Source organism: Phalacrocorax carbo, chromosome 9 (assembly GCF_963921805.1).
Source record: "Phalacrocorax carbo chromosome 9, bPhaCar2.1, whole genome shotgun sequence".
Classification (NCBI taxonomy): Eukaryota; Metazoa; Chordata; class Aves; order Suliformes; family Phalacrocoracidae; genus Phalacrocorax; species Phalacrocorax carbo.
In genome coordinates, this window is record NC_087521.1 from 1974466 (window position 1) to 1993488 (window position 19023).

Consider the following 19023-nt stretch of genomic DNA (forward strand, 5'->3'; position numbering starts at 1 on the left):
TAGGTGGATATATAAAAACAACATTAAAATGATCTTAAAGATAAATGCATTGAGAAGACAAAAACGTTAAAAACTTACAGAAGAGAAACTATGAATCACAGTGTATTCAAACATCCCCCACATGAAGGGGCTTTGAAAGAATACCATATATTAAGTACAGGGATATTTAGGAACCATCAGTAATTTTTTGTCAAAAGCTTGACGATTCTTCAGGTTGATAAAGTGCATTCAACCAGCGAAGAAGTGGGTCCAGCTGAGAAGAGAAACCATAAAAGCTATACTATGCATATTGTAACACCATTCTGCTCCTGAAATCTCTCACACAGTTCATATTAAGAGAAAAGTATCTCCAAAGTATAACCCAACTGGGAATGATTTTACATCAGTTGGCCAGAAACAAAAAACTTTATGTATTGGCCAGATCACATCAGGGAAGTGAATCCAAGGAGATTAAATCTTGTGAAGATGGAAAATGCTTTTTCTGACCCTTAGCAAAGTTTGTCAAAGTTCATGGTGTACAACAAGCTGGAGGTAAGTGAAGGACAGTGACATCCAGGAAAAAGGAACTGTAAACATTCCATGGCTGGCAAGAAATGATTTTAAATAGTGAAGTAATTACATACTGCTTGTCAACAAATTTGACGTTAGGGACTGTGACTGCCAACATCCAAGTATTATATAATAAAATACTGATACGGGCAGTATTTTTATAACCCTTACTTGCCTGATCAACACTGGAAAATTCTGATGCAGAAATCTGAACTCCAGCTAGAACCCTCTTGCCTAATAAGAACAATGCTTTACATCAAGTGAGCAGTTTCTACTGCTAAGAAAAAGCTTAATATATTTTTAATATTGCAGAAAAATAATTTAAGAATGCATTATGTATAACTTTCACATTCATGCATGAAAAATAGACTTGCACTTGAAAATATTTTTACTTCTGCAGTTTAGCCCAGACAAACACCAATTCGATGGGGCTTCTTAAATAAATGGGGAACATTTTCAAACAAAGGGGATGCAAGCTCCTCTAACAAAGACATACATTCTCAACCAATAAACATATTCACACCTATGCGTTATACTGCAGTATGGCATAAGTGTCCTATTAGGGTTGCTGCACTCCTTGAAAACGGTAAAACTACAAAGGCATAAGTACACAAATGGTAATGAATGCCAACCATCATACCAACACACTAATTAGTGGGAAAAAGTACTGTAATTTTCTTGCAGTTTTGGAGTTCAGTACATTAATATCACTGGATCAATGGTCTGTTAACACACATAATGACGAAGATAATGTAACCACATCCTTACACAGGAGATTCTGTAATACACTGGTTAATTTACACCCACATGTGGCAGCCTAGTTCTTTAAAAATATCTATTGACTTCCGTGAAATTGAATGGTCAGAAATAAAAATCTAAAAGTTGGTAGGTAGAACGTGCAGCCAGGGCAAAACAGACCACAATGAGTACAAGCATTACATATTATGCCACTATGCTTAGTGACTTAATGTCCTAAATACAATTTAAACTGGAGCCCTGGGCATATGAGAGTTAGATCCTTACTTTCACTAACTTTGCATAAGTTAACAAAATACACAGGCTTTATGTTGACCAAGACATGAAGAGATTATAAGTGATGAGTAACAGAACCAAATGGCTACTCTTGGCAAAGGCATGTCCAGCTCAGAGGGAATGGATGTAAATCATACGAAGGGAGCCTACTGATTATAAAGAACGCTGGTGATCAGAAGGTTTAATTCGCCTGCAGAGAGCTGCGTGCTGTTGAGCCCAGACTGCTCCAAGCAAACTGATTGAGAATAAGTTCAAATACTTTATGCATCACTTTATTATACAGGGGACATGTATGCACAAACGTATAGGGACCAAGTTTTACTGTAGGTTTTCTGGACCCAACTTGACTCAGAGCTTTTAGTTGCGCAACTGTCCTGTCACACAGCTGAAGTTCCCCAAACTCTTCTACCCACTCAAGGCCAGTTCCTTTCTGCCAGTTCCTTCTGACCACAGCCCTTTCTTTTCTCATAAAGTTATTGCTGCCTCCTGCCTCCAAGATACTTCCTACTCTTCTCCAAATGACTAAGCCCTGCCGCCAGAAATACTGTTATACCAGACCTCTACCACTCAACCTTTATATCCGATCTCTCCTCAATTCAATACTTTACATCCTCTCATTTCAGCCCCACTTTGAACATTTTTTCACTGCCTGCTGGCCTATTTTTCTCCCTGCCTATGCCTGCAGCCTCATTTATTCTCTGGCTTTCCCCACAAAGGAAAGCAGAATTTGCACCTCATGCTTTTATAGAGCTTTTAAAAAACTCAAACACCTGTTGCATATATCAGAAATCCGTCTTGGCAAGCAGAGAAGTTTATATGTGAGGCAAAAATAAAAACATGGTAAGTCCTAGGTGGTGAAGGTTTGAATTCTTTGCATATACCTTTCCTAAACTGACAATTCAGTTCTGAATGTGCTGCTCTTCTGTCTTGTCCTAAGCTGAACTGAAGTTCCAAAACCTGCAGCATATATAAGGCTGTTCATATTTCAGTGGAGGACAGTGTCCTTTAAATATTTTTAGACACTAAGCTCGCTCCTATCAAAGATACCTTGGCGGTCACGGTGAAAGCTGTCTCATCAATGAAGTCACTTAGAAGCGACCTGATGGTGGGACAGGTAGGTTATAATGCAAACCAGCTAAGGCGTTTGCTCTCTTTGACCACTTTTAGTGGCAAAATTAAGGGAGAGATGTTTGCATTCAGGCTCTGTGTAACAAGGAAGATCTCATCTTTCTGAAAACAGATGGGCCAGCGAGACTTTAAGGGGAAGAGTAAACCTCTTTGAGGACAAGTGCATTTAAGGTTTGTTCTCAAATATCTGTAATATCCTGTACTTTATCCTTTAGACTAGGCAGGGCTGTGTTTGGAAAATCTGTGTAAAGCTTGTTGTCACATGTATTTCCTCACATCTACACATCCTGAAGAGTTCAGCTGTGAAAGAGAAGCAGAAAGGTCAGTAAGGATACTGGGGAAGGGCCATTAAAGCTATAGGAAACATACAATGAAATCACTGAGATGATAATCTCAGAAGATTAAGATAAGATTAAAAGATCCATGATTCAATTCACTTTGCAGAAACTTAATATAACCTTTAAGTGGCTAGATATGAACAATAAGCTGGGAAGTGACCAAGGTCAATCTTTGTCCACACTGATGGTGCTGCTGAATGAAATCATTGCTCAGGAAGGCTGCCTGTGAACTTCACAGAGCAAGCAAAGCGTTGCAAAGAACCGCCACACCAATGCATAGAAATCCTTGCTTAAAGGCATTCCTCACAGTTTGAAAAGCTATTTTTAAAAGAAAAAAAGCAGTCTTAATAAATAAATTGTAATGGATGGTGCAAATCTGAAAGGGAACTGGTTTGAAGTCTTGCCAAACATGTTACTCTTTCTTACCGGATGATTTCCATAAATCTACTGTAGGGCATTCAAATGGGAGGCCCAGTTTCCAGCACAGTCACTGGAGAGAAGTATGTTCCATATGTAAGTGCTTTGAATTTCTCACCTTAAGGATCCCTAATTTGTCATAGACTTTTACTGTAAATACACTCCTACAGTCATCACTATTGCTGGTATAAATAAGAAGCTCTTTACTAAAATTTATGCAGGTTTCAGTAAATGTAAATATCAATAAATGCCTAAAGAAATTCTTGTCCAAGAATATGCAATGCTACTGTGAAAGTGATCAGAAATAGATGAATAACCACTTCCTTTCCTTTCAAAAAAGCAAATATACTGTTGAAGCCTAACTGAAGAAATCAAATTCTACCCTATTCATAAACGCCCCTTTTAAAGAGATAATATGTATTTTGCCTTTTAAAATTAAACTAAATTGGTGAACAAAATAGAGGCAGTTCATTTCAGACATTAAAGACAAATTTTGAGTGTAATATGGGGATTCACTTGAATCATCATCACTATTAACCTTCTGAACATATTCTAATCTTGAGGCACCTGTGAATGGCAGAATATCTTCACAGCCACACAATTTTGAACTCACATTTTAACACATCATCAGAATTTTGTCATGATTTAAATACTCTCTTTTCTCACACGATCTCTTCCAGGAACAAACAAAACTAGTTGAACTGATTGCTGATGTTCAAAATGGGACAATTCCCTGAAGACTACAGTGCCTTCTCCCGTTTCCTGTTGCACGTAGAAAATTAAAACAGGGAGAACAACCTATGATCAATATTTTAGTAAATGAAAAGTGGCACAACCAAATAAGAATTTTCTCAAACACAGGCAATACTAAATCACATACTAAAGCACATACTAAATCGTCCCTGCAGTTCCAGAATACAGAGTTGGATAAGCACTGACCTAAGCCTTACATGAATTGCAAAATAAAGGGCTTCTAACATACACTGTGAGAAAGGAGGTAATTAGAGGGGTAAGCAGACAAAGAAGTTAAAATGAACTGCGTTAGCAAATTTAGATTGGCTGTTTATGAGAAGGCTGGACAAAAGATTGTGACGAATCTTCTTTTGATTTTAAAAACCATTACCTTTTCCATCACCTTTGTTTCCTTATTTCCTAGTACTGTTTGTTGATGCTTGGTGATTGTTACAGTTTAACGGGACTATTTAATGGAATGAACTTGGTATGTTAGGGATTAAAATAATGCTTTCTAACCTTTCTGGATAAATTGGCTATAGGGCATCTCATTGCTCAGTGACTGCTCTTCATCTGAGGTACTCTAAACTGTCATTTCTTGCACGTAGAACACGTAGAGTAGAGAGAGAGTAGAGGTAGAGTAGAGAATCACATCACAAGAGCAAGTAAAGCAGCACTGACATAGCGCACACATATTCCTCTGGTATGGGCGCACAGTACCTAGGCTCAGCTGTCGTAAAAGATTACATGTACACATATATGCACAGTTCTTGTTTAAAAAACCACAATTATCCTAAGGAATAGAGATGCACAGAATGAGGACTACGCACACCAATAGGCATAAATGAGAGCATTAGGCCACACACTAAGTAGGGTGCATGTTCTCCTTTTCCAGCCAGGAACTAGCGCATGGGAACGTGGCAGAAGAATGCTAAAGAGAAAGCATCGTGTAGCTTTTTCTCAAAACCTTCTGGGGAAATACTTGCTAAAAATAGCTACAGTTCAAAAACTTGGGGAATCAATATGATGTCAGAATCTACTTAACGAATGAAACTCTTAATTCCCACAGTAATTGCTCAGGCTAAGTCCTAAATGACAATGTCTTGTCTTTTGTGTCTTGGAAAGACAAATAGATGAATGACTATATTCACATGTGATGCGTTTCTGTGCTGACCTATAAATGCAAGAGTAACATGATTCTGAGAACTAGCATTTAGTAGAAGAGAAAGCCTATCTGCTTGGGCAAAAAAAGATACCACAAACAAGACATTGATATAAAAAAGTTATTGCAAAAAATTCTCACAATTGAGATAAGGCCTATGTCTCCTATGTCTTGTAGAAGGTATCTTGTAAGCTCCATGCAAAAGCAGGAGATGTGACACACACAATGGTCTACATGAGCCTTGCAATCAGATTCAAACTTATTTTTTTTTTTAAGATAAACAGCTAACTTCTTGAAGAGGTTTATTTTGTTATCACATCAGACATAGAATGACTGCGCAGTTTTATACTATAATGAGATTGCCTAATTGCTTTACTATATGAAGACCGATTTGCTCTCAAATGAGAAATATTTTCAATAGATCCAAAGTGAGCAGGTACTCAATTCAAATAAGAATGACCTTGAAAAATACACTTTTCTGTATCAACAGACAACAGTTTTATCTACCAAGGGAGACAAATGACCACCTTTCATCAGCCTTTTGCAAAAGTACCATTCTAACTGAAGATATTTTGACAGACAGCCAAAATAAATTCTTGAAACTGAATACTTGGACTCTTGTTTTCTTATGTGGAGAAGAACAAAAAACCATGCCGAGAAGGCCACTAGGTCTAGACAGACAGCCTGGCAGACATGAAAATAAAAGATACTGTTTCGTCTAAGCTAGAAATTGTTAAGTACAAAATGGAGTTAAAGGAATTTAAAATGAGGAGTAAAAGATTCCTTAAACATACAAACAGAGAAAGTTGAAATGCTATCATTTGAGGTCAGGAAGACATCAACGGTGAACTAGGTAATGAAAAATAATACCTTGCCTGAATTTTGTTGGCGATGAGAATACATGATAGGGGAACAAATCAATGAGAATTATGAATTGGTTTTGATGAGACAACTGCTTTTATAAACAGATGAAATGTAGGACAGGAACATATAGAAGTAAAGACAATTGTTGGGAGGGCAAGGAAATTGCTAGTTGGAAGGTAACAATATATTTTGCTGAAAGAGGAACAGGCAGAAGAAAAGTTATGAACATAGTTTGCAAAGGAGTGATGTAGAAACTGACCATACCTAATATTTTCAATAATGATTTTGACACAAAAGTTAGGATTGCTCTCAGATAAATACAGGAGGCATCATCATTACAGATTACTAAAGTAATCTCATCAGCAGGTATTTGATAACATTGAAGATTGCTGTAAAAGAAATTGATTGAAATTTAACACCAAGTTCTGAACTAACAAGCATCTTTGCTACGTGGGCAAGAGCTTAACAGTTGGAAAATCCCAGAGATTATAAATCCATTGTACAAAACACCAGTAAAATCCCGTATAAGCGCATAAATAGTTTTGATCACTCCAAGGAAGGTGACATCTACAACAAATGCAGGAAAAGACTTTTGAAGGAGTCTTTTTTACAAGGATGAAAATGAGGGAGTTTGACTTAGTTAATTAATAAAAATGAAATCTGAACGTTTCTATGCCTCCCCCTTATAAGTCTATTTGAGGAATGAATACACGATCAAGAAAAGATTGGCCTTATTTAAGTTAAAAGGCCAACAGTGACACAAAGGCAACTGAATGCAGATTGAGCAATGAGATAGTGAGGTTCTAAAACATGGCTAGAGTCAGCCATGCAGAGGGAAAAACTATTTTCAGTATGCCAGGCTTGGACGGTGTTACATATTACAACATCAAATAGTATTAGATAGTGTCCAAAACAGGAGATAAGATTCATAGAACCAGGAGGTGTAATTTACTTTTAACTCCCTTATTTCCTAAAAACCTTTTCAAAAGTGAAACTGGACTTCAGGCACCACTAGTACGCTCACTAAAGAACCTACAACTTGAAAGCAATTCCATATTTACATCATCCATGACAAAAGCAATGTCTGTGGTTTAGATTCCTGCTTCTCTCTGTGCTGGTTTTGGCTGGGATAGAGTTAATTTTCTTCATAGTAGAAGGCTAATATGGGGCTATGTTTTGAATTTGTGCCGAAAATAGTGTTGATAATAAAGGGATGTTTTAGTTATTGCTGAGCAGGGCTTACACAGAGTCAAGGCCTTTTCAGCTTCTCACAGCGTCCTGCCAATGAGTAGGCTGGGGGTGCACAAGGAGCTGGGAGGGGGCACAGCTGGGACAGCTGACCCCAACTGACCCAAGGGATGTCCCACACCATATAACATCATGCTCAGCATATAGAGCTGGAGGAAGGGGGGACGTTTGGACTGATGGTGTTTGTCTTCCCAAGTAACCGTTATGGTTATGGGTGACCGTTATGGGTGACGGAGCCCTGCTTTCCTGGGGAGGGCTGAGCCCCCGCCTGCCCGTGGGAAGGAGGGCATGAGCTCCTTGTTTTGCTTTGCTTCCGCGCGCAGCTTTTGTTTTACTTATTAAACTGTCTTTATCTCAACCCACGAGTTTTCTCACTTCTACCCTTCTGATTCTCTGCCCCACCCCGCTGGCGGGCAGTGAGCGAGCAGCGGTGTGGGGCTTAGTTGCTGGCTGGAGTTAAACCACATCTGCAATGGAACCAGCAAACTTTTACTGCAGAAAATACATGAACCACAGGAACATGCATGCCTTGAAATAGCTTTCCTGGTCTAAATTTTAGTTTTGCCTCCTGTGAACACATTACTGCTTGCTGCTGCTGCTGCTAGACTACCACCTCTTTTTACAGCACTTTGGGTTGCATGTGTATTGAAATGGACTATTTTTATTATACTGCATATCTGTAGAAGCATGACAGGGTATCAGGATGCTTCAATAGCAAGCTAATCAAGCTAATATAGACTTCTGCATAAGAATAGTCCTTGAATAACTAACAGATATATTAAGAGTAGTGAAAAAATGGAAATGTATGGATGTGGAAGCACCAGAAAGCATAGCAGAAGGGATTTAAGAAAAACATGTTGATGGCACACAGATCAGTAGTTAATTTAGTTCACAGCACTTTGTGCGGCTTCAGTAAAACAAGACAGCCTAAAATGATTTACAGACCAAAACAAAGAGTTGAGCCACTAAAGATGATGTTGAAAGGTAAAAAGCAGGTTTAGATATGGAAAACACAGGCCAGTGAGCAAATCTCACATACTCAAGAGGTAGAACCTGATGGAGAGCCAAATATCCCCTTAACTGTCAGCTCCTACAGAGTATAAAAGGCACATCCAACACTGCATTAATGGATACCAGCATAAGAAGAAACCTGGGGAACTTGTGGAGGACTTGACGGTGCCCCATATTCTATAGATCATTTCAAGGAATTCTGACCATACCAGGTAGGTACACATATATGGGTGCCTGAATGCTGGACAGACTACTGAATGCATGTATCTTTGTGGTTTTGAGTACCTAGATACGAGACTGAAATTCTTTGTTTTAAAATAACATCACCTACCTCTCCTGTAATATCTTGCATTGAGCTTTGCTACACTGTTCCTAAAATATTTACTAAAATACGAAAGAAGCAACTAGAAGAAAGAGGATCATGGTCTATTCCTTGCAAGTACATTTTTGAAATTTCTGATCCTTTCACAACGAAAGAACACAGCAGTAAGTGATGTGGATCATTTATTATGTCAATAGTCACTGAAGGGACAGAAGCAAGCCTGCCCATACCTGAGCTGTTGATTAAGATCAGGTCAATGTATGAATGGCTGAAATTACAGATTAGCAGGGACTAAGATACCAAAAAAGAGGAGCACCAGAAAATCAAATTCCAACAAACAGAACATGTGGCTATATGAATATTCAGCACACAGATGCATAGTTTTACTCTTGAAACCATATTTCATGAAGAAAGAAGTTGGCACAGGAAATAAGAACTAATATCCCCAAGGAAAAGAGAATGGAGACAGGAAGTTAATGTTGCTCCAAGAAGCCAACTCCAGCAAGACATCAAAATGATCACCAGCCACCAACAGCCTCAACGAGCACTGGTGACAAGACCAGAACCAGATATATTGAAAATGGAGCTAGCACATATTTCTGTAGAGGTGCATTCACAGTAATTTCTAAATGAAGGAACTGGATGAAAGACAGATGTAACACTATATTGCTGTTTGGAAAAGAACCAAACCAAACCAAACCCAAAACCCCTCATCTTGTGATACATCAGAATTAAAACCAGAGATTTATTTTGGATAGGAACCGAACAGGTGTGGGTAAGGAAACTAATGCAAGAAGGATGAACATCTTTTCCTTTACTTAAAGCAATGCCAAACTGAAGTTACCAGAATTTAAGAAAAATCACTTGGCATTTGAAGAAAGCATAGTAATAACCAAAACCTCTTGCTCCAAAAGATAATTTAAAAAAACATTTCAAGGAGGAACTGACAAGCTGATGCAGCACAAGCATACATAGATCAGTACTCATGCAACACGTATGTCAGCCAAGATGTCTGTAGTGAAAGGTTATTCTCTTCTGGAGGGATACACAAGCAGAACAGTTAAAATCTGAAAAAATAACTATTTTCAGGGAAAGACCAAGAAGCTTATTTCTGACTTGTTTGAAAGTTTCACTGGACTCAGGAAAAAGAATGAAATTCTGTAGCTTAACGAAATACCAGCTGGTTAGTAAGAAAGAGAAATATAGGGAAATCTTGCACATTAGAGTTTCCTTATACGATTCAGTATACAACAGATCTGAAAAGTAGCCGATTCTATGAATTCAATAATTGTTCTGGATGCTCTGAATTGGTAAAGGTAGCCAACCCCCAACTACTACAACATCCTTCTTTATCCCTGCTATAAACAGTTCTTGGGCATGAGACAAGGAAGGGAACTGGATTTTGGCACTGCTATACTATTTAATACAGACTCCAGTTAACAATTAATATGGTGCTACTTGAAAAACAGATATTAAAGAAAAACGTAAATAAAACTAAGCCAAATAAGTACCTCTACTGAAATTCAACGTTCAGCTTAAACTTGATGACACAAATCTTTATTCTGCCTCTCTGGAGACTTGTTGATGGATCTGTTTTGGAACTAACAAAAAACCACAAAAACCCTACCCCTGTATTTTTCAGCCTTCCTACAAAGCGAACCTTCCATTTTAGAAAGGATTTTAGTAGACTCTGCTTTTATTATTTATGATGTATTTGTGGGTTTTTTTGATACCCCAAGCATACCAAGCTGTTTCTTTCTTAGTTACAATGTCTCACTTTTGAAGCTGTGGCATTTAATGTTTTTAACTAACAACCATCCTGTTTTTTTAACCAAAATGTAAAATAAAAATAAAGACTTGTCAGGACAATACACTTAAGGAATAAGGAAAAAAGGCAAACATTAAATCAAAAATATTATACTATCTTAATTAGTAATTGATTTGAAAACCACTGGTGCACTGTATTGAGGAGAACCTGGGAGGTGGACTGACGTGCATTAGTAAGCAGAATTGCTCATCTTAAGGCAACCCTGGTTACTTTCTACTCCAATATACATTATATCAGCATCTCTTTTCACTAAATATATTTTTTTGTAATCCTGGAATGTGTGCACTGAAAAAAATTGAGCGGAAATAAACCCCAGAAATAATCAAGAAAACATTGGAATTCTTAGCAGGATCTATCTAAGCCCATGTGTCTATGAACAGCAACCTGGTTTACCAAAAAAATCAAGAAACCATTGCAGTGCTCGGAGTGCGATTTCACCTACTCAGATCATCCTAACAATTTAAAACATCCTTTCCGCTTTTCCATGCTCCTCAACTGTATAACAGCTAAATAGCTGTGCCAAAGCACTTGCTACTTACTCAAGCAAGTTCCTAGGTACGAAAAACTATAGCTTATGCAAACTTAACATACAATAAAGAAAAAATTGTTACTTGGGAATTTAGCGTATGTGTACAAACTTTAAAATATATTCACATACTTGCCATATTGTTTTCACCTTGATGACTACCTTAAGAAGAAATAGTAGGGATCAAGATAACAAATACAAAATTTAACGCACTCAATGTACACAAAATATCTACCCTATGGATGGAACTACAGCTTGCCAAATCATGTCCTGAACAGCACCTCATTATTAACTAAGAATTTCTGGTAAGAAACCTGATCATACTTCTACTGAAAAATACTGAATATTTCTACTGAAAAATTTGTAACAATAATTGATGCAAACGCAACTTCCCAACTCCACCTGCTCCCATCGACTAATGTCATTACTTCACATAGTAGTCGTATATTAAAAGTCACAACACTAGACTGAAAACATAAGCCATAATTAGGTTTAGTATTAATGTGTAACTAATTAATTTAATTTGCATGAAAAAGTTACACCAACGTGCACATTCAACATTAAAGCTATGATTCATGACAGAAGGTGTTCAAAGCATCATTTTTCATCGGTAGCAAGAATGAGAGACGACTGATGTAAGAAAATATTTTTTGCCACAAAAATAAGTCCTACCAGCCTTTTATTTTTTAAAAAAAACGTTTAATGTATTTTTCTAGGCTTTTTATTTCAGAAATTCTCTGTAACTGAAACATATACATAAATTACAAGTATCAGATTTTTTTACATCAGGAATATTAGGTCTTTAAGTGAATGTCAACTTACAAATGATAAAGATAACAGTTCTTATAGGAGACAGCTACAGAAAGTTACAGAAAGTGATCAAAGAGCAGAATCAACTAGCAGAATTAAATGTACTGTGCTACAAAAGTGGGGCTGGAGCACCGGATAGATGAGCTGACCATTCCGCTAGAATCTAAAAACCTTTTAGAAAAGTAGCCTTGCTTGCTCATTTTAGCTGTAAGATAGAGCCTGAAGACCTTTTTTATATAGGAATAAAAAGCTATCTATCACAACTACAAATATGTAAGGATGTAACTTAAAACCACTGAGGGTTTTGACTCATTCAGAGTAACTAAAAAAATCGATAGGAGTGTCAGGAATGAAGTAGCAAGATGGAAAAAGAAAAAAAATGCTCTCATCTTAAAAGTACTATATTCCTTAGGATCCTCCATGATCAAAGACAACAGTAAAAGAAACTTTGCACGTTGAAGTGGAAGAACTGAACACCAGTGAGACTGATGATCTTGCAAAGTGAAATACTTTGAACACCTCTTGTCACTGAAATGTATTCCTCGTCATAACCTAAAACCTCTCCTTGGTCTTCTGTATCTGCTTCCTTTGACTTTGACACACAACATTGCCAAAAATTAAATCTTGATTACACCATTTATGTGTGGAGAAGCGCAGACTTTCCACTTGAAAGCTGTAATATTCTTTTATGCTAATATCACCTCCCTAAGATTAGAACAAAACCAGAAGTTTGAAGGAATGACTCAGTCAGTTCCTCTGGATATATTCTTTCAAGTTATATGAAGTTACAGATCTAAAATTTTTTACTGTAAGTTTTTAAAAGGCCCCAAGAGTCACTATTAATGCAAACATAAAAAAATTTCCCCGTATTTGTAAAAGGTTTTTCACACTAGATAGTGTATTGCTTTTGTATCTGAAAAGAACATTGCATTTATCTTCACAAAAATGCCAACCACAAACACACACAAAAATACAGTAAGATCTTAGAATCTGAGCAGCTACTGGAAATGACAAGAAAAACTTGCAAGCCGCACTGTGTTATCCTAAATTTTTGTCATGTGAGTATTCAGTAAATTCATCTAACATTGTTGAGAAAGCAGTAAAACTTTAAAAAGACCAAAACTATATTGTAGAAGATAAAAATATCTGTCACAATCACTATCAACTTTATGGTTGAATGACTGAAAAAGGGAGGACTGTTAGTGTAGTTTTCCCCTGAGTAAAACTTAGATTGCCTCTATATATGAGTCCATCTACTATAAGTACAGTTTAAATGCTCTCTGAGCCACAGCGGATTTTGCTTGAAACTCAAACGCAATTTAGAGAACAAGGAAGATGTTCTACAGAGATTTATTAAAAGCTAACAAAAGCAAGTTTGCTTAGTTTTGGGGATGTACCTAATGACAGACAGAGTAGTCCCAGTGGAAATTTGTCTTGAGAAGCTCTGACCTTCCATGAGGCTACAGTGAAAAATATAATCACTTCTTTTATCAGGAAATTAAACTTTTGAGTACTGATTGAAATATGCACGTTCCAACTCAATATTCATCATTTACTACTTTGTTAAGAACAGAGATTTTCAGAAAACGTGAAAGATAAAATGTTAAACAGTAAAGCAAATTTAAAATTAAAGTTCTGTTTTGTCTACATGAACTGTGTGTATACATAAACAACATTAGGTTTTTCAAAAATATAATTACGGAGAGGTAAAGACTTCCTTTAACAGATCAATGAAGAGTATTAGTAATGCACTCTCCCATACCTTCTCTCCAGTACCCCCACGCATTAGTAACCTGCTGCTTATTCAATAGCTGTGCTCCCATCATCGCAGAAACTTGATTTTTTTCTGAGACACACACACAACTTTCTGCTATTCAGCAAATTCAGTAAGAGAGATGTAAGGGTTTATGTACGTTTAGGACAAAAAAAATACAACAGGAAAATGGTACAACAAAATACACTGGAATATGTAACTCACAAAGAAGTATCATGCCACTCGCTCTATGGCTAGACCACCACTCCAAACAATATGTATAATCAAAGAAAACGAAATTGAGTTGGTGTTTTGTTTTCTTTTTCCCCCCCTGAAACTTCCTCTCCTTTGCTTCTATCTACATGTTTTGGAGCCCTGAAATGAGTTCCTAAACCAGCACATGAGAATATTGAAAAGATAGGCGCTTGCAGATTAAAGAAGAAAAAACCCACCCTGGAATATCAACTGGATGCTGAAGTACAATTTATCTTTATTCTTAGTGAGAATAAAGAGATCCACTGTGTGGATCAAGAGGACCAGTGTGAACTTAATTCATACTGCATTACTAGAAAGCCTGGATCCAGGAGGAAAAACAAAGCGAAGACATTTAGACATATCGACAGTCTTGAAGAGTATGAATTTCTTGACAAATTCAGATGATGTTTGAGAACTTGAGGGTACTGATAAGGACTGAAAAGGTAACGAGTAGTCTTTGTGGGTTTTTTTTTAAAGTAATAAGTAAAATGAACCAAGAGCTCTCTAAGTGGCAAAGCAGCTTACACTGATTACCTATTTAAGCTTATACTTATACCTATTACCTCTAGGTAATAGGAAGAGATGAGATCACCCTTCAAGTTCATTTTCCAGTTGGGCTTTCCTAGATATTTCTCTGTATCAGCCTGTACCACCCACTTTCAAAAGACATCACAGAAAAGCTGGACCAGCTAGATGTTCCATGGCAGCTCCTTTATAAAAGTGGTGTGGTCTTACAGGTTTTGAACAAAATCTGATTTTGCGGTAATACATGAAAAACAGGGCTTAACACGAAATACCAAAGCATGATCCAATTATAAGAGCTTATCTCAACTAATTTTCCAAGGAAGAGTTTCAGATTTTTAATATGTTTTAAAGTTCTTGTAGTTTCCTCCTGTAATCTCCGAATCTTTGAACATAGTCTAGAGGACTGCATTCTGCTTCACAACAGATAAGCTTTACTCCATTATGATAACCTCCTGAAAATATATAGCCTTCATCTGGAGCTGTTTCTTAGCAGCGCTGTCTCTTTTTTATGCCTGTTACTGGTCTGCTTTGGTTTCTTTGGACACTTTTGTTTTGTCAACAGGCATAAAACTCAGTGCCGTTTCCCTGTTTTGTATTGCTCTTCTGCTCTGAGTGTTCTAATGTAATAAGCTCTGAGCTTTTATTTTTAAGCCATTGGACAAGTGACTATTTTTTAGCTAAAAAAAAAAAAAGATGGAGCTGCTTGCAGATAGAATTCACTGATCATCTTCGTCAGAAAAGTAGACTATATAACGACGGTCAAGTATGCTGTCCATCAGAATAATTTTGATTCTATTACAATGGAGGTGAGTACTGCATAATACAGTCTCATAGGCTAAACCAAAACATTTCTGTGGGTGGATGCCAATAAATCTTGTTTGCCGACAGAAAAGAATGAGACAGCAGGAAAGAACTAGCAGATGCTGGCAATTACTTCAGCAAGCAGAATAATCTTCAAGGATCACGAATTAGATGAGGAAGAATGTTATTGTTCGCCATCTGCTATGGGTCTATTAGGATGTCAGCATCTGGTGCCACAGAAAGATCTTTGTGATGTGAACACACAAAGCGAATTCAGACAGTTTTCTTCTGCTGAAAGGAATCACGCTGAATGTAAACATTACAGGCCTTGCCACTGGTCAATTCACTTAGTTTTTGATGTATGTTATTTAAAGTTTGATAAAAAGAGAACACAGCAGAGTTCACCTCAATGATTAAATAGTATAGTGTAATCAGTAAGAACTGAAGAATAATCCCACAAGGTTGGCATTAAAACTTTCTATTCAATTTAGGCTGGTTTTTGTTTCCAAATGTCAGGCAGCAAATATCTAAGTTTGAGCAAAACCAGTTGGTTTGAAAGTCTCGTAAACTGAACAATAATAAAGCGGGGCACAGAACTGCCCCAGCCCAGGATAGAAATTTGCACACAGGTTTTGTCAACAAAATACCATTTGCTTAATGTTGTTACTCAGTGGCAGGATTATCTATGTTCCTGGGGATATTAAAGACATTCAGGGTGTTAACAATTTGATATTCATGATTATTATTGCAAGAGTTAACATGAAACTTCACTAACCATAATGTGTTGGCGGACCCACATATTAAATTGTGCAACAGTACACACGGAATGAACAGTTCTGCCTTGCATTTCTCTGTTACTTAGAACGATACAACCCTTGCATGCGAACCAACCTTGGTCAGCAGAGGCAACACATTAATCTGACAGATTATATGTCTGAGCATGGAGCTTGCAAGGCATAAATGTACTTACTTTTGGTGTTGGGCAGGATGCAGTGGAGAGACGAGAAGTGGCCTGGGCACGAGGAGATTCTGAAGGAGTAGTACTGAGGGAAGCTGTATCACGTGGGAGCACCTGAACACCACGAGAGATGATGGAATCTGGAATCTTAAGAAGAGAGATGGAATTAAGAGTAAAAAATACACTGTATTTAAAACTTATTCAAAACCTTATACGAAAAATGTAGGAACATGCCTCTCCTCAGTCTGCACGCTTCATACGCAGTGCTGGCAGTGGTTAATGGCATGTTCTCATAATTTTAGTAACAAATACCTAGCAAATATATAAGATCATATTCTAACTGAAGTAGCGTAGAACATACTATTTGTCCTGAAAAACCTATAAATCAGACATACTACTAGAGGAAATAATAAGAAAGGAATGTTTTTCCTCTTAAGCCTTTGTTTCAAACTCAACAATGACCAACAGTGATTTATTCTGTGGCATGAAGGGAGGCAGACTTCCCATTCTCTATCTAGGAGACAATATTCTGAACAGAAAATCATTTATTAGCAATGACTGAACCCCTCTGAAGAAACATCACGTAGACAGAAAATTTCTCATAAGAAATGTCACGCAGTGAGTAAATACTCCTCATTCCATGTACTGAAGACTTTATTTCAGCTACAAAACTTCTTGATGTAAGGTTTGTGTTGCAAAAGCTACAGACCTCTCTGGAGGGAGTACAGGCGCTTAAAACTAACACCCAAAGCCAACACTTGGTTTAAAAGGCATTCTGACGGGAAAAATAAAATTTTTGTTTGTTTGTTTCCCATAAGGTATTAGAATGCCAGCTATTTCTAAGCTGGAATTTTCAGCACCGATCCTTTAGCTGGTATTATTAAGCCGCTTAAATAAACGGAATTACACCAATTTACAACAGTAGAGAAAGTTGTCTTACTTTTAGTAATAAAAATGAATCTATCATTATTTTTTATCTTCTGCCTCTTTTGTTCAGTTTTATCACCAGTTCCAAAGAAAAGAGGTAGAAGAATGCATTTAAGAGTACAGCTTTCCTTAGCATTAATATACTGAGTCTTAGAAAGACTGTTACTTCTTATTACTGCAGTATTTGGGCCCAGTCCTGCAGATATCACACTGGTTTTACAATTGACTGGATTGCTAGTTTAACATAATGATTAGCTTTTTATTTTTTGTGTAAAATGGTAAGAACTGATCTCTAACATTAGCTCTACAACACAAAATGCAGCAGATACTCTGCTATAACACAGTCTCTACACAGGTTTATACCGATTTTATTTTCATGATTTTAACCTCTTCCTTTTTCAGAGGCAGCACTTCTACAAGATCAGATTGCTCTTACTTCCAGCAATTCACTTTTCTATCACAACAGACAAGAAAATGTAGAAATTAAAGGTCTTTGACAGAATGCATATACACATAGTTTAAGATATTTCTCCTCATTAAGAATTTCTCAGCTCAGCCTGATGCTCAAGTTCCAAGTGAACCACCACAAGAACCCCGATGTTTGGGGGAAATAGCAGTAGCAGACAATAAAAGGAAGCAAGAGATGAAGATCCAGTGACAAGCCAAACTACTAACACTGGACATTTCCAGCCAGGATTTTTTTAAAAATGGAGATGCTGTACCCAGTCTGCACCTAGGCGTTTTGAGCATTCTTGCCTAGTAAGGCTTTAGGGCAAACAGGAGCCACTTGGAAGTACCTCCAGGAACAAGCTTAAATCCTAACTTTCAAAATCTGTTGCATCCTTAGGACCAGCGTTGGAATATTAAGACAGCTTTGTTGCTTGTCTCTGTGCAGTTACAATGACCCATCCTAAGGGTCAAGTCATTAAATATTGCTTTTTTATGTCCTTTTCCCCCCTCAACACCCTTGGTTCCCATCTATAAATAATGACTATATCTAACCTAGCAACCTTGATTTAAAGATAATGGGTTACACATAGGGGATCCTATTTCACCACAAACCTTCCTCCACCCATTAGAGACTCTCATGTTTATAGCCTGTTTGAAAGTTGTGTGGAAACAGATCTTGTTCGCAGTGTGCCACCAACCGCCTGCTTTCTGCTCTACTGCTGTGTTTCCTGGCTGTCAGTATTGCTCGCTTTCTGTCAGCATTTAAATTTAAAAAACCCCAACTTTCCTCAGAGGATCTTTCAAGGCCTAGTAACTTACGCTGCAATTTCCACTATAAATGATGAACTCAGCAGAGTTTCTCTTCACTACGGACGATTCTGCTGGGGATATCTTCCTCTCCAGAAACAGTACCCAACTGGCCTCTACTTGGAGTATTCTAATTTGCAAATGGTATCTTAGAGATATACTATAAATACAAGTAAACAGAATGATATTCTGATCATGCAAACAGTTTGTAGTCAGAAGCAGCATTTCCCTTCTGTTCTCTTTTTTCCTGAAATCCCATCTTAAATATGTTAAACGCAAAAAAGGACCAACATCCCTAAGTTTTATATTGGCATAGCTCCAATACTACTTACAACTTTTAATGCTTCCTTTTAATCTCCATGACTAAGGACAATACAGCAAAAAAATTTTCATTTTGATAAAGGCATAAAATAAAAAAGACACAACAAAAAAAAGTATAGTTTTCAGTCTTCAAATAAGACATCTTTGCTTTACCCTCCTCTGATAAAAAGCTGCACATATCTTGATACAACTGTGTATGTGTCCATTACCTCTTTTGTATGCTCCAAGATCCCACAATACAAATACAATATTGCCTTTG

At 37.2% G+C, this 19023-nt stretch overlaps 1 protein-coding gene across 12 annotated transcripts in view; it reads right to left on the reverse strand.

Annotated features, from left to right (window-relative positions):
- The window catches only part of GPHN (gephyrin), a 306435-nt gene that overhangs the window by 94446 nt on the left and 192966 nt on the right, over positions 1 to 19023 (reverse strand). For all 12 annotated transcript variants that reach the window (XM_064460104.1, XM_064460108.1, XM_064460105.1 and 9 more), the window contains one exon: positions 16272 to 16406. In XM_064460104.1, coding sequence (XP_064316174.1) covers positions 16272 to 16406 — 135 coding nt within the window. The remainder of the gene's footprint in view (positions 1 to 16271; positions 16407 to 19023) is intronic.